Source organism: Betta splendens, chromosome 19, assembly GCF_900634795.4.
Source record: "Betta splendens chromosome 19, fBetSpl5.4, whole genome shotgun sequence".
In the NCBI taxonomy this organism is placed as follows: Eukaryota; Metazoa; Chordata; class Actinopteri; order Anabantiformes; family Osphronemidae; genus Betta; species Betta splendens.
The window spans coordinates 16,077,412-16,091,084 of NC_040898.2; the positions used below are offsets into that span (position 1 = coordinate 16,077,412).

Consider the following 13,673-nt stretch of genomic DNA (forward strand, 5'->3'; position numbering starts at 1 on the left):
TGGATTCCTGTTTATACTGTCCAGGGGCTTAGTTTCCTCTGCTACTTCCACTCTGCTGGGGAATGATAATGAGCTTCCTGTGATTAGAGCTGGTCTCTGTCCATCGCCGTGTTCACTCTACATATTTAATAGGAACGAGGAGGAAATGAGAGGGGGCCACAAATGCAGGTGGAGGAGCTCTGTGACGTGTGCTGTGTGGTCCTTGTCATGAGCATCCTCCAACAAATCTCTGGCCTAAGTTTCCTCTCAGGTGCTTTTGCTAAGCTTGTTACAACAATAGCAATTGTTGATTAATTCAATTTTCACTAGGGCAACTCTTGAGTTGAGTCTGAGTCTTGAGTTCAAGTGCTGTGATGCTTGCTGGCACTGAATCTGTTGGTTTGCCGTTTGTCTCATGATGCTTTGTGTTGCTTGGCAAAAGAGGCCTTGTTAGTTGCTGGATGATTATGTGACCTGGGATCTTTTTGGACACCAACAAACATTTGGCTTTCTTTTGTGAGCCAGGTTTTAGCTGATCTTAATGAAATGATGTCATGACGGCATAAAAGCTTAAATTAAGCTCATTAAGGCGAGGAACTGCCAACAGAGAAGGTCTCTTACACAGCTGACCTGATCCTGGTTCTCCTTGGTAATAATCAAGCTCACATTTATTTATGCATGTGTCAATACATGACCAGACTGGTTATGACATTGTGTCCACTAGAGGGAGCCACGAGTCCAGCTCCAGTTTGGATCTGAGGTCTTGTTCAGTCAGAGGAGATGAAGGTAGTTCACCAGTCAGAGTCTGCATCAGTTGAATGTCTCTGGTCCAGTCGCTTGTCCCCAAAATTGTCAGCGTGATCAGTTCATGATGGATCAGATTCTATATTAACCATCACGTACATGTTATATTTGTGTCGTAACACTTTTCACAGGGGCTGCTTTTCAACAGGACTACATTAACCTGTATGACACACACCAGAACGTTTAGATGTTGTTCTTTGAAGTGAGTTTTACTAAGTGAAAGGCTGCCTCCTGCTGGCTGTAGTGTTTGTGGTGCCACCTGTTGGCATCCGGCTCCAGCAGTAGTTTGACCCTGGGCGTCTCCGTTTGTTCTGCTGATCAGACAGGTCCACACCCTGTGAACCTGCAGCAGAACGTCTCTAGATAAAACATGACTGGGGTGAGGTGGTTCTACACGGGTGAATGATATAAGGATCCACGGTTTCATCCCTGAGCGTCCTCATGCAGTTTTAATGATTAGCTAGTCATGTGGTCTGGCTGAAACCTGATAACAGGAACCCTAAACTAACAGCAGCCCCATCAAAACTGTAGCAAAGTTAAGATTAAAGATGATGAATATGTGTCTAAGTTTGGGCCAGGTTAATCCTAAGTTACTAAACATAGAAAGTTTCCTTGATACCACCAGCGTTTGTTGTTTGTATCATGTGAACCTTCAGGTGTTCAGTGACAGCACATGTCTCTGGTTTCTCTCCCCCAGGTTCGGTGCAGCGGGACTTCTGGTCATCTGATCCGTCCTCTGGGCCAGGGGGCAGCGCGGCGGCAGCGAGATGCGATGGAGGAGGCGGTGGTGCGAGAAGCGTCCCCGTGGCCGAAGGGGGTGGGGCTTTGGCTGGCGACCGGACGGCCTTGAGGAAAACCGTTTCATCCGATGAGCAGCAGGAAGGAGAGCGTCTACACCTGGCGCTGCTGAGTCGAGTGGACAGAAGCAGGAGGAAGCTCCGGGGCGTGAGCGTGAGTCTGACATGGTTGTTTGGGTTCAATATCTTTTTAATTTGCTGATGGCTGGTCCTGTTGTGTCTCCTCTGAGAAGCTGCTTTACTTTACCTGAATGGATGGTTGGTACATCCTGCTGATGGCTGTGGAGCCTCAGCAGAGGTGGGACATGGGAAGTCGCTGGAAGCGTTATCTGAGTTAAGCGTGTTGAGGTTCACTTCTGTCAACCTGCGCTCTGATGTCGTCCATCGTTCTGTTTGTCTTTCTGTCCTGACCTGGACTCCCCAGTTGCACATCGCGTTGCAGTGAGTCAGTCTGACACATCGCTGCTCTCCAGCTTCTCACTACTAATGATGATGATGATGAATAAATCAGCTCAAATTAGAAGCTTGCACCAAACTCCCGGTTTCACACTCTACTTTTTGCAGCTCTGAGCTGCGCTGAAGGACAACAGGAGAATCTGATGTCAGACGTGGTCTCACATTAACAACTGGAGTGTGTTTGCGCTTCTATGTATCTCATGCTCTTATGTTCTGCCCACAGGTTAATTGTCTTGTTTTCTCACATTAGATGAAGCCTGCAGTCAACGGCCAACTGTGTTACACTCAGAGCTGACCTAGCGGTTTAAAGCTTAGCAGCTGCATCACACATGAACTGAACCAGTACTAGAACACAAATCTGTGATGAAGTGTTGTTTTCTCCAGAGAAGGGTTTAACTAATGGGGATGAGCTCACCTGCTCAGTCCTCACCACCTGTGTGGGTTCCGTTTCAGGTGTGGTGGAAGGCCGGTGGGCATTTGAGGCTGCTGGTGGTCTGGGCTGTAGATGCACAAAGACAGTAGCGTCTGTCTGAAGAACCATGATGTGCTGTGGTGTGGGCAGCACCGTTACACCCCTTATCTGAAGAACCACTCTGACAATCTGCTTCTACTTTTATGGCTGCTCCTGAAGTTGTGTCCTCATCTAATGGAGGGAGACTGTGCATGTGGTAGAGCTGTCGAAGATGCCCAGGTGTTCTGTGACTGGACTCAGACACTTTGTCACTTTCCCCTCCTGCTGTCTGACGGATCTGAAGCCTCTCGTTTCCTGCCTCTCTTTCTGAGGCTCAGCTGTCATACGTGGTCCATTTGGATCAAGGTGGGAACGCTGCCTGGGGGTTACTGCCTGACTCTCACGCGATGATGCTGCAACACGTCATTACCACAAACCTGCTTAAAGGAGGCTAAGCTGGGAACGCGGGACTTTTGGTAATAGCAGCGATGGTCCCAGGAGGACAGAGACGTTCTGCTTTTTGCCTGTACGTATTGGATGTCCAGGTCTGAGGTGTGTCTACAGGGCAGAGAGGACGCAGCAGGTGGTGGACAGCAGCAGCGTTTGAATGGGTTTGTTGCATTATGCAGTAGCTGCTGCAGCTCATTATAAAGCTGCTGAAGCCAGCAGGGACTAACCCATGACAAATATACTGTAGATCCTCTGTTGGTCTCCCTCGTGTCCACATGACCAGAAAGCTGGATAATTGGACGTCTTGGTCTTTTCTTTTCAATATACAGATATTTTTCTTCAATTTACCCCAAATTATCTCCAGGACATGGATTCGACGCCCTCAGGTTGTTTCCATCTGGTGTGAATGTCTCAGTGTGTGACTGCATAATTTATACATCACATCCACACAAGAATCTAAAGCTGAGGTCACATTTAAAACTCTTGTCTCTCCCACACAGTGGGACATCTGCTGCTTCACATGTCGGTCTGTCCTTCTCCAGCAGGGGGCGCTGGTCTCCCCTCACCTCCTGCTACAAAGGCTTAAAGCTTTAAATCTGGAGAGGTGACAATTTAATGGAGCTGAGTCTGAGCCGTCAGTCGTCTCCCTGCCTCCGGCTCCACCTTCTCTATCAGCAGAGGAAGAAACGCTGCAGCATTTTACTGCCTGAGGAAACGCAGAGGGTGAACGATGAGTGGGCTGCGGTTCTGATGCACACTGATGTTGTAACCGATGGGGTTCTTCATCTCTGGGAAACACTCGTGGGCCTATCTCTGGTGTTTTGTGTGTGGCCTGTATGAGTGGCGACTTTTCTAAATCTAGCTTCATCCAAGATCCTCCAACATTTTACAGTAAAACCAGCAGCAAAGCAGCCATTGATTGTTTGAGTCTGGAACACAGTGATTTAACGTAATTAGGCTGATGACACTGCCCACATCAGCCACATCGCAGCTTTGGAGCTGCTGAACCTGCTGACCTCCTGACCAACGTGTGTGAACGGCTGCATCAGATGAATGAATGAGGAGGAACGAACCCTGAACCCAGAGTTGTGAAGGTTCAGGTCCTTTGATTAACGAGCCCTGATGGACTCTTCTGACAGTTTGAGCTTGCTGAGCGGCGCTGTTCACAGGATAGGGGGCATCTATGCATGTGTCTTGTTTACTCCTGCACAGTGGTGCATTAAGCAGCCGTGCTCCCGTGGGGATAATCATATCACAGACAAGTCGAGCAAGTCTTTCTGAACCGCTACTAAGCTGCTTGGCTGCACCAAGTCCTCCACGAATCACTGCTCCATGAAATATTGGCTCCATAAATTCAGTCTGCCATCTTATTAAGGCTAATTCCTTCCAAAAACAGTGGCTGGAGCGGATGATTGGTGCCTCTCAGGAGTGTGTCTGCATGATATGAGAGCGCTGCATAAACAAATGGATGGCTGCAGGCTGGAGTTGGAGGAAAACGTCCTCAGGACCTGGAAGACATGGTCTGTGTCTAGACAAGAAGAAGAAAGAGTAAAGCCCTTACTGCGAAACTGGTCTTCTGCATTTAACCCATCCCCGTGGGGAGCAGTGGGCTGCCATGCAAGGCGCCCGGGAAGCTAGTGTGAAGTGTCTTACTCAAGGACACACTTGGTGCTCGGGTGGGGGAGACAAGCAGCTTCTACAGTAACAGAGGAGTTTAGTTAGAGCGATCAGGACCACGGGTAGAGATGCCGCCAGGTCATCAAGCCGCTCTGACCGATTGGATGTGTAGACTTATTATTTTTTCCTGATGTCTGGAGTCCAGCAGACGAGTCCCGTGCGGCTCCGATCCGCTCAGTACCACTCTGGTTCGGCATGTTACGTGTGCTGACCCGATCCGTGCCCACGCCAGTCGGCCTGTCACTCACCCAGTGTGTGAGCCTGCCAGCCACAGCCCAGCGCTGCCAGCAGGCTCGGCTGGGCCTCCCCCGCTCGCAGGCTCCTCGCCCGGGCCATGAATGCCGCCATTGCTGAACTAATTAACCCGCGGAGAGGCTAACAAGACGGCTACAGTTCAGCCTCTGACAAATATGAAAATAAAGCCTTGTTGGAATTAGCAGGGTGAAGTGAGAAGCAGCGGCGGGAGGCGGCTGGGGCCCTCCGTCTGCGGTCAGTCCGTGGGCTCAGGTATTAGTTCACATTAGGGAGGCTTGCAGGTAGACGGCTGCACATCACAGCCTGTTGTTTTTATTGTAATGCCCAGAACTTTTCAAAGGTGACAGCCCCGTCCAGGTTCCGATCCACTGGGCTACAGCTGTGTTGCCAGTGAAGCAGACAAATCCCTGGTTTCCTTGGAGCGCAGGCGTGAAGCACTTTTCAGGAACCTGGGTGGGAGTAACTGATGTTGGCTGAGAGCACTCTGACATTAAAGGCTCATGTTTAAAAGGATCTTTTTGAATAAGTGTGATGATTCATCTGCACTGTTGTCGCTGGAGACGGCTCTGATCTGCCGAAATGTCGGGTCGGATCAGACTGTTACCTCACTGGCTTTTCTTGTTTCTGCCACATGTGATGGAGTGAGTTAGAAACATCAACACAGGCTCAATGAAGACAAAGCCTGTGCTTATTGGTGCTGACTGCGGCTTTCTGGGTCTGAAGGTCCGGTTTAGCCAACGTCTGCTCTCTGGGTCTGAAGGTCCGGTTCTGCTGACTGCGGCTCTCTGGGTCTGAAGGTCCGGTTCAGCCAACGTCTGCTCTCTGGATTTGAAGGTCCGGTTTTGCTGTCGGCGGCTCTCTGGGTCTGTGAATACCCTCAGCCTCTCGTCTGTTAATCAGAGCCCCTGTACATGGCTCACGCGCTGGAGGTGGACGTTATTAGGAAACTAATTGCTGAGTGGCTCCTGTGTCAGCGAAGCAGGAAGTTGAAACACACTTTGGACTCTGAGGAATAGAAGGTGAAGGTGACATTAGGAGCTGTTAGAATGAGGCAGTGTAGTGCTCTGGACTGAGCTGGCTCTAAACCCATCGGAAGAATCATAACTACATTACTATATATTAGTAATAACTAAGGATCTACAGCAGACAAGCTCTCCAACGACCACTAGAAGTAAACTGAACATTGAAGGTTCAGCAGATCCCGAACCGCAACAGAGTCAAACCCTTTTCCACTAATAAGAACTTTCTGCTGTCGCGACCTCTGGCTCCTCTTGTGGAGCCACTTCATTAACAGATGGAAGTAGACGTCTTGCACGCTCCTCACATAAACATGTACCAATAATACCCAGATCCTGTTCTGCCTGCTTTCCTGGACAGAAGTAATTAAAGACACGAGTGTGTTGGTACACGCCGATCCATTGAACAACGGCATCTTGTTCAATGGATCGGTGTTTACCAACACATGAAGTGGCTCATGTTGTCTGTGGGACGGCTCCAGCTGGTTTGTGCTGCTCTGACAGCAGTGACCTGCAGAGATGTTTGGTGAGAGAGGCCGTCTTAAATGTCTACCTGCAAAGCGCTTCATTGTTTGTGTCTTCGTGCGTTCTCTGTGTCCTTGGGGTGAGCAGAGGGAGTGCACCTCTGAGCACAAACAGCAATTTGCCCTCACAGCATCATCTCCAGTTGTCATGGCAACCGAGTATTTTCACCCCACGTTGCCCAAACACGACCCTCCCTCCACCAAATCAAAGCGACACCTCCGCTCTGCTGAACACACACCTCAGGTCCAAACACCTTCAGGTGGTTCTGTGCCAAACCATTCATGCTTCTCCCACACACAAGCCAGTTAATTTAACTCTACTGAGTGAGTGGGTTGACCCGATCAACACTAATGAATGGGTTGAAGCAGCAGGTGTAGCATAGCTCCAGCTTTTGTTCTAGACTGGAAACAATCCTCAAATAAAGCGATTGTGTGAATTGAAAGTGTGCGGCTACTTCAGCCGAGACCTGAACTCGTTAAAGGCGTCTCGTGTGCCTCATTTTGCTTCGCTTTCCACATGATTAGAGATTTTTTTATTGGCCCCAGCATCTCCTGGCTGGACTGAAGAATGGGCTGCGCCTGCTGTTTATCTCCATCAGCCGGTCGACTCATCACACTCACACAGCTGGAACCGGGTCTCATCGTCTTCCCCTTCTACACGTGCTCAGTCGCCAGCTGTGATTTGTGAACTGTGGCAGCAACGTCTGTCTGCACCAGAGAACCTCAAGTTTAACAAGCTTTAAACACTGGAAAGCTTGTACCATACTTTCTTCTTTTATTAGTTTGATAATAAGGTGAATGACCCCATCAGCTCAATGACAGCTCAGCCTTGTGTTTGTGTGAAACTGTGAATAAATGAACGGTGCGAAAATAATGATGATCAGTGAGTTCTCTGCCAAAACCAACCTACAGGCACAACAGTGACTGTACGTGTGCGTGACTGACTGACTGACGCTTCTGCTCTGTCCCCTCACAGAGTCCGGGAAGTGTAGGAAGATACAACTCCAGGAAGAAGTAAGTGACCTCCTCGTTTACTCCTGTCATGGTTCCTTCATGGCTCCCCAGATGGAGACCGTGTGCTTCTGAGAGACCAGCTCAGGTCCGGTGTGGTTGGATTGGATGATTTGTTTCAGCAGCAGGATCAAGAACACAACAAGGCTGTAGAACAAGGCAACAATATGACTGTAGAATGTGCCTGCGTACAGCAGCTCTTGCTTCATCGCCACAGTGATGGTCACCACACGTTCTGAACCGTGAGGAGCTGCAGGTTGAAGGACGTCAGTGTTTTTGTTTTAGTCATTAAGTGGAGTTTTACCTTCAGGCAGCATTAGTGGGTTTCATGGCCACAGGTTCTAGATGACACACAGGGATTCACATCTAAAGATACTGGTGGTGACGAGCCTAGTGATGTCTGACCCGATCGACCTTTTGTCCTAAACATGCAGCTTGTTTAACATTTATAGATCCTGACTCTAACAGCTCACCGTGCTACTTATAGCCTCTTTGCTCCGAGTCCCTGTCTACTGATTCAGCTTCATGGAAGTGAGTTAATTGAGTGTGATGCTCCTCGGCATGTACTCGCATTGCTGTGAGTCAGACCAACACCACGATTTACAGGACCAGAACATTCTGAAACAGCAGCTGGGTGTGAGACAGACGCACAGCAGCGGTTCACTGAGTGGGATGCTTGGGCTGCGTGCACAACTGTTGTATGACACACTCGCTCTCTGAGAGGCCCAAGGTAGCCATCAAGTATAATGACCGCTAGCTGTGCGTTGCCATGGCGATGAAAGGGAGGAAAGAAAGGCAGTTTTAGTGGAGCTGATCGGCGAAGGAGAAGCTGCTTCTCAGTGTCTCCTGAGGACGTTCTGACAGGAGATGCTCCGTGTGGCTCTGGGCAGTTTAAAGCAGGGAGCGGCGCGTCAGGCCAGGCTCAAATGTGACTTGATCCAAGACAGAACAACTCTGAGCCTTCCCTAGATTTAAGTAGAGGAATGAAAGTGTTTTCTGCATCACTGCTGCTGATTGCCCACTCTGTGGGATGCACAGAGATGATTATTATGGAGTCAAACCTGATCCCTGGTTTAGCGTTTAAGACCAGAGCACCAGCCCGGTTCAATGGGTCGTGCGTTTCTGCACAGCTCTAGTAAACCAGCGTGTGGTGGCTTAGTTGTGCTCAGAGTGAACCTGAACACTCATGGCTGAAACAATCACTGCAGCTGCGAATGGCAGCATCGTGACTGAAAGTTTTCTGACTCATCGGCTCATTACAGCAAAAAGAATCTCTCTCTCTCTTTCTGTCTTTGTCTTGTTTGTTTCTCTGTCTTTCTTAGAGGTTCAGGTCATAATTAACCAGAACGAGTCAGAGTTTGTTTGGTCAGAGACCTTTACTGGACCCATATGTGACTTCAGGAAGCTTTAGTGTTCACTGGAGTCTTTTTAAAAGAGTATTTGCTGTGTAATGCTAGATTTTTTTTGTCATTTGCAGGGTCTTTATTAACCTTTTATTCTTTTATCAATAAAAAGTGGGGAAGTGAATGAGCTCAGGTTGTCTTTAAGAAGCAGTTAGGTCTGTTTACTAATGAATTCATTGCGATGAATTAATGAATGCAGTCCAATGTAGTATTTGAAACAACGCTTCTGTGTGTGGTTTGTCTCACTCAGCTTCTCTGCTTCTCACGTGATGTGAGGCTCAGGATCAACAACGTAGAGGCTGTTATTCCTGCTCTGGTTTCTCTGGCTGTGCTCGTGGGCGTTCAGCTGCAGGTCTGCCCTGGTGCGACCACAGAGCCGTCTGCATGTGGCCTGGGGTGGTGCTGCAGCCCCCGAAGGCTGTGCTCAACCCACAGACCTGTCTGTCCAGGTCCCATGAGCCATAGAGTTGGGATAGAATATCTCCTCTGTGGTGGTGTGAGTAGGAATGATGGAGAGGGATCACCTCTACTGCTGCACAGCCAGTCAGAGCCGGGGAACTGTCACTGTGTGACACCAACGAGGCACTAATGCAGCATTTTCCTTGATGGATTCGAGTCATTTCCTCGCTGTCTCCCTCTGAGAAGCTGCTGAAAACTCCCACACACTCATAAAGGTTGGGAGGACGCACACAAGCACACAAAGCATTGTGTCCGGTCATGCTGAACTGCCGAATCGTGACTTGACCACCAGGATGTTTTCTGGCCGCTGTGATCAGGATTTTTATTCGGCTAATCAAAGCCAGTGTGAGTGAGCTGTTGGGTGGTAATGACCTGTAATCACAGGCTCGCTGAGGCGTCTGCTGTTGTTGTGGTTTGATCTGACAGAGCCTGTTCTGTTAGTGACGCTGCTCCTGTTCTCCAGCGTCAGACGTTCCAGCTGTGCTCCCTGTGTTTAACAGTTAGCTGCATCTGCTAAGCTCGGCGCTTTCTGATGCCTGGAGTCCTGAACGGTGGCTCCACGTTGCTGGCATCCAGCTCCTCATCTTTAACGTGGTGGCCTGTCAGTCCGTCTGTGACGTCTCTATGGCTCTGGGCTTAATATTTGATCACTCAACTTTCTTCTCAATGTGTACTTCAACAGGATGGTTTTTGTAGGTGCTGGTGTCAGCCTCCTAGCTCCTCCACCTCCTGCGGAAAATTCCTCCTCCACAGCTCATTAACACAAAGTACAGGATCCGTCTCTGAGCCAAATGTCCACATTTGTTGTGCGTTTAAATAATAATCATGTTATTCTGAATTCAGACACACATAGACGCTGCTGAATGAATGTCGCCTCCCTGGTCTCACGTGTGGAGAACATCCTGTTCTCTGCGGCAGCATCAGACTCGAGGAAGAGTCGAGTTCACACCTCCACATCATCTTCATTTCAGAGAGGAACCTCACTGACAACACCGCGTCGTTTGACGTACAAGACGACACTGCCGCCATACCACCACCTGTAACCTGTCACAAATCAGCCACATCTGGGATCCTCAGCAAGGAAATGCCCAGATGTTTCCTATTTGATCACAGCTTCCGTCATTTGAACATTGAGTATTATGACAAAAGCTCAGTTGGTCTGAATCAACAGAAACAGAGGTCACTGACCACAAACAGAAGGAGCCTCAGCCGGATGATCGAGTTTTCCCCCATCTGCTAAAGAGAGAAAATATTCAAATGAGGGATTAAACATCTGCATGTTGAAGCGGCTGCTCCCTGTGTCCGTCCCTGCCCCCTCCTCCCGTCTCCTTCACCTGTTGGTCCTCATGGGCTCCATGGAAACTGATGCTGAGGCAGTGCTGAGCCAATCGCCGCTACCACGTCCGCCTTGGCTGCTGCTTCGCCGGCTCAGTTTGTGGTGGTGAACCTGAGTGTTTGTTGGTGGTGTTTCAGGCTCTGATAGAGACGCTGTGAGGTGACGCCCAGCTCTGAGCGGACAGACGTGACGGCTGACTGTGGTACCTGATGCTGCTTCTGTCTCTGCTGCACTGGTTTAGCTGAGGGGAGGTCTGTAATTTTCCACAGTGTAAAGTGGAGCAGGTGGAAACTGAGGAATCCAATGGTTCAAGCTCGCTGCGACCTTTGACCTGCGACAATCGCTGAACCTGTTAGACCAAAGCACCAAACTCAGTAAAGGCTTTTCTCTCTCTCTGTTTTTGGAAGATAATTATGAGCGAGCTAGGGCGTGAGAAATGCTGAGTCAGACACTGATATTTCTGCATTTTTTAAGCATTTTCTGGACTTTAGACGAGCAGCCTGTGTTTGCACATGCATTATTCCAGTGACCGTGAGCAGAGCTGAGGTGGATCAGCGCAGACACACACCACTTCCTGTGTGCAGTTACTCCAAACGTCCTCCGGTTGCTGTGACTTCTCCGCATCCTCTGCAGGAGGCGTCTGCACACGCAGCGAGGCAGAGTGGTCCAGTGTGAGCTGCTGCTGCTCAGGCGCGTCGCCTGCTTTCAGTTTAACAAATCTAACTGTCACATGGGGAATCTTGATGTGTCACTCTAAATAGTGGACATCATGTTTGTTTCATTGCAGATGCTGATGTGTTATGACATCAAGCGGCTCCTCAGCCTCCTGGCTTTTATTAGCTGTTATTGCCACTTTCTGCTTCTGCCTGTGTTGCTGCAGTGACTCTGTTTCCTCTTCAGCATCAGTAAATTTAATCTCCTGCTCAGCTCCTCGCACTGTCACCTCCCCTCGCTCCCCACTTTTGTTCTCAGCCTTTTCAGAGCCTGAAGCGGCTGCTGCCCCTCCTCCATCAGGGTCCACGCTGTCACTGCATTGTGTGTGTGCGCTCCCACTTACAGTCACTTTCCTCCCCCATGCGCCCATCACGCTTTCCTTCTCAAACATGCCTGCCTCATTATTCCCCTCCCTCCCTCTCCTCTCATTCACTCACTCTGTTGCTCTGCACTGTGCTTGTGTCGCTGCGCCGCGATGCGCTCGCCGTTGAACAGGTGTTCGGCTCAGTCAGCTCCAGAGTAGGGAGCAGTTAGAGACGCACACCCTGAGCCCAGCGCCACATCTGGGTACAGCTGGGACATGATCCAGAGCCGCGGAGAGCCGGGGGCAGCCGGGAGGCATCAGTCAGAGAGGTTTAGCCCAGCAGACGAGGCTCTGACGCTGGGATAGGTCTGCTGCTGAACAGCCTGTTGTGCTTCCTCTGGAGCATCCTTGTGTTTCCTCCCAGGGTTTCCAGTGAGTATCACTCGGGTCCAGATCAGTTTTATTCTCTGGGTTTGCAGGACTTCTGCAGCTTTGAGGCAACTTTTATGCCTTAGTTTTGTTGTGACTAGGTCTTTATTAGGGTTCTGATGCAGGACTGCCACCATTTCGGGTTTACTGGCTCGACTGGGAGCCACTGCTGATTTTCTACTGCAGTCCAGGGAAAGTCAGAATGCAGCAGGAGGAATCTGCAGAAACTTCTGATCAAATTCTAGTTTTTTAAAATTAGGTGTAAATGTTTTGGTGATGGAGGGAGGAGGAGCTGAGGACAGTTTTAAATTGTGGAAGATGTCAATGTTCTTCACCTGCGAACACCTGTTGGACAGGTTGTACTGGTGTGGATGCAGCAGCAGCTCTTTGCAGCATTTATCCTTCTGTCTCCGTGTGTGTCAGGTCCAGCAGTAAGATCTCCTGTTTGGCCCAGAGGTGGAACCAGCGACCTGCAGGAGAAGCTCTGATTAGAGAGCTGGCACCTCTGTTCCATACAGGAGTGTCCAGATCCTCACCCAGCCTGGACAGGTGAGGACACACACATGTGTGATGCTCAACCATTTGTCTTTTGAGGCAGCAATTTGCACAAAGTCTCACTTTTTAAATTGAAGTCCAGATGAGATATTTACACATAACCACAAGTCCAGTGATGCAATTCGGCCAGAGATGCGTAGTAATAATGAATAATGAAGACTTTTAAAAGTGTTTGTGGTTGGTTTGGTTCCTTTTACCCGTCTGTTGACTGCTGGCAGTCAGACCGGTTTCCATGGTTACCTGTGGTTCTGGTTTAAGGCTAAGCTGTTCACCTGACTTCAGGTAGAGTGATGGCTGTTACACCAGCAGCTAATCAGAGGCGAGCATTCTTTGTTGTGCGTCTGTCCTCTGACAACACGGTGCAGATAAACAGCAGCTGGTGTTGTCGTGTGTAACAGCAGCCAGTCACGGTGCAGCACGTCAGCGTTTGATTAGTGCTTCTGCTTTTTGAAAGCAGTTGTGGTGATGGTGATGGGAACAGCACGTCGCTCACAGGTGGGCCAGGGGTGCAGCAGGTGAACCCAGGCTGCAGGTAGACCTGATGTGTCTTAAGTAACAGCGTTACAGTCTGTCCTTCTGTATGTGCAGGAGTGAGATGACTCCATGTGTAACAGGCTGAAAATGGATCAAACAAGCTTTGTGCTTCGTCAGGATTTGTGGATTATTTTGGTGTCTAAGGTCAATAATGTTTTTTTTTTAAAGGTGTTAAATAGCTTAGTCATTAAGCTTCAGAAGCATCAGTACCAGAACCAGGACAAAATCACAGCAGTTGTGTTGATTCATCTTTTACAGTGGAATGGAGGTTGGGTCGTCACATTGAAGGACTGATGCTGGGATCAATTATGTTCAACCAACATAGTCGACTACGCACACACACACACACACACACACACACACACACACACACACACACACACACACACACACTTATTGGCTGCTGTGCCTTTTAGCCTTCAGGTCCAGGTTGTTTTAAGTGGCAGCCATTGATCTGGAGTTGACACATGTGTTGTTTAATCCAGTCATGTATGTTTCATTAACATGATGGTTGAATGC

At 49.3% G+C, this 13,673-nt stretch overlaps 1 protein-coding gene across 10 annotated transcripts in view; it reads left to right on the forward strand.

Annotated features, from left to right (window-relative positions):
- Window positions 1-13,673, forward strand: part of ankfn1 (ankyrin repeat and fibronectin type III domain containing 1) — a 31,795-nt gene that overhangs the window by 2,087 nt on the left and 16,035 nt on the right. For 3 of the 10 annotated variants that reach the window (XM_029133886.3, XM_029133888.3, XM_029133893.2), the window contains 3 exons: window positions 1,481-1,734; window positions 7,386-7,423; window positions 12,489-12,614. In XM_029133886.3, coding sequence (XP_028989719.1) covers window positions 1,481-1,734; window positions 7,386-7,423; window positions 12,489-12,614 — 418 coding nt within the window. The other 7 variants (XM_029133890.3, XM_029133891.3, XM_029133894.3 and 4 more) reach the window with 4 other exon arrangements.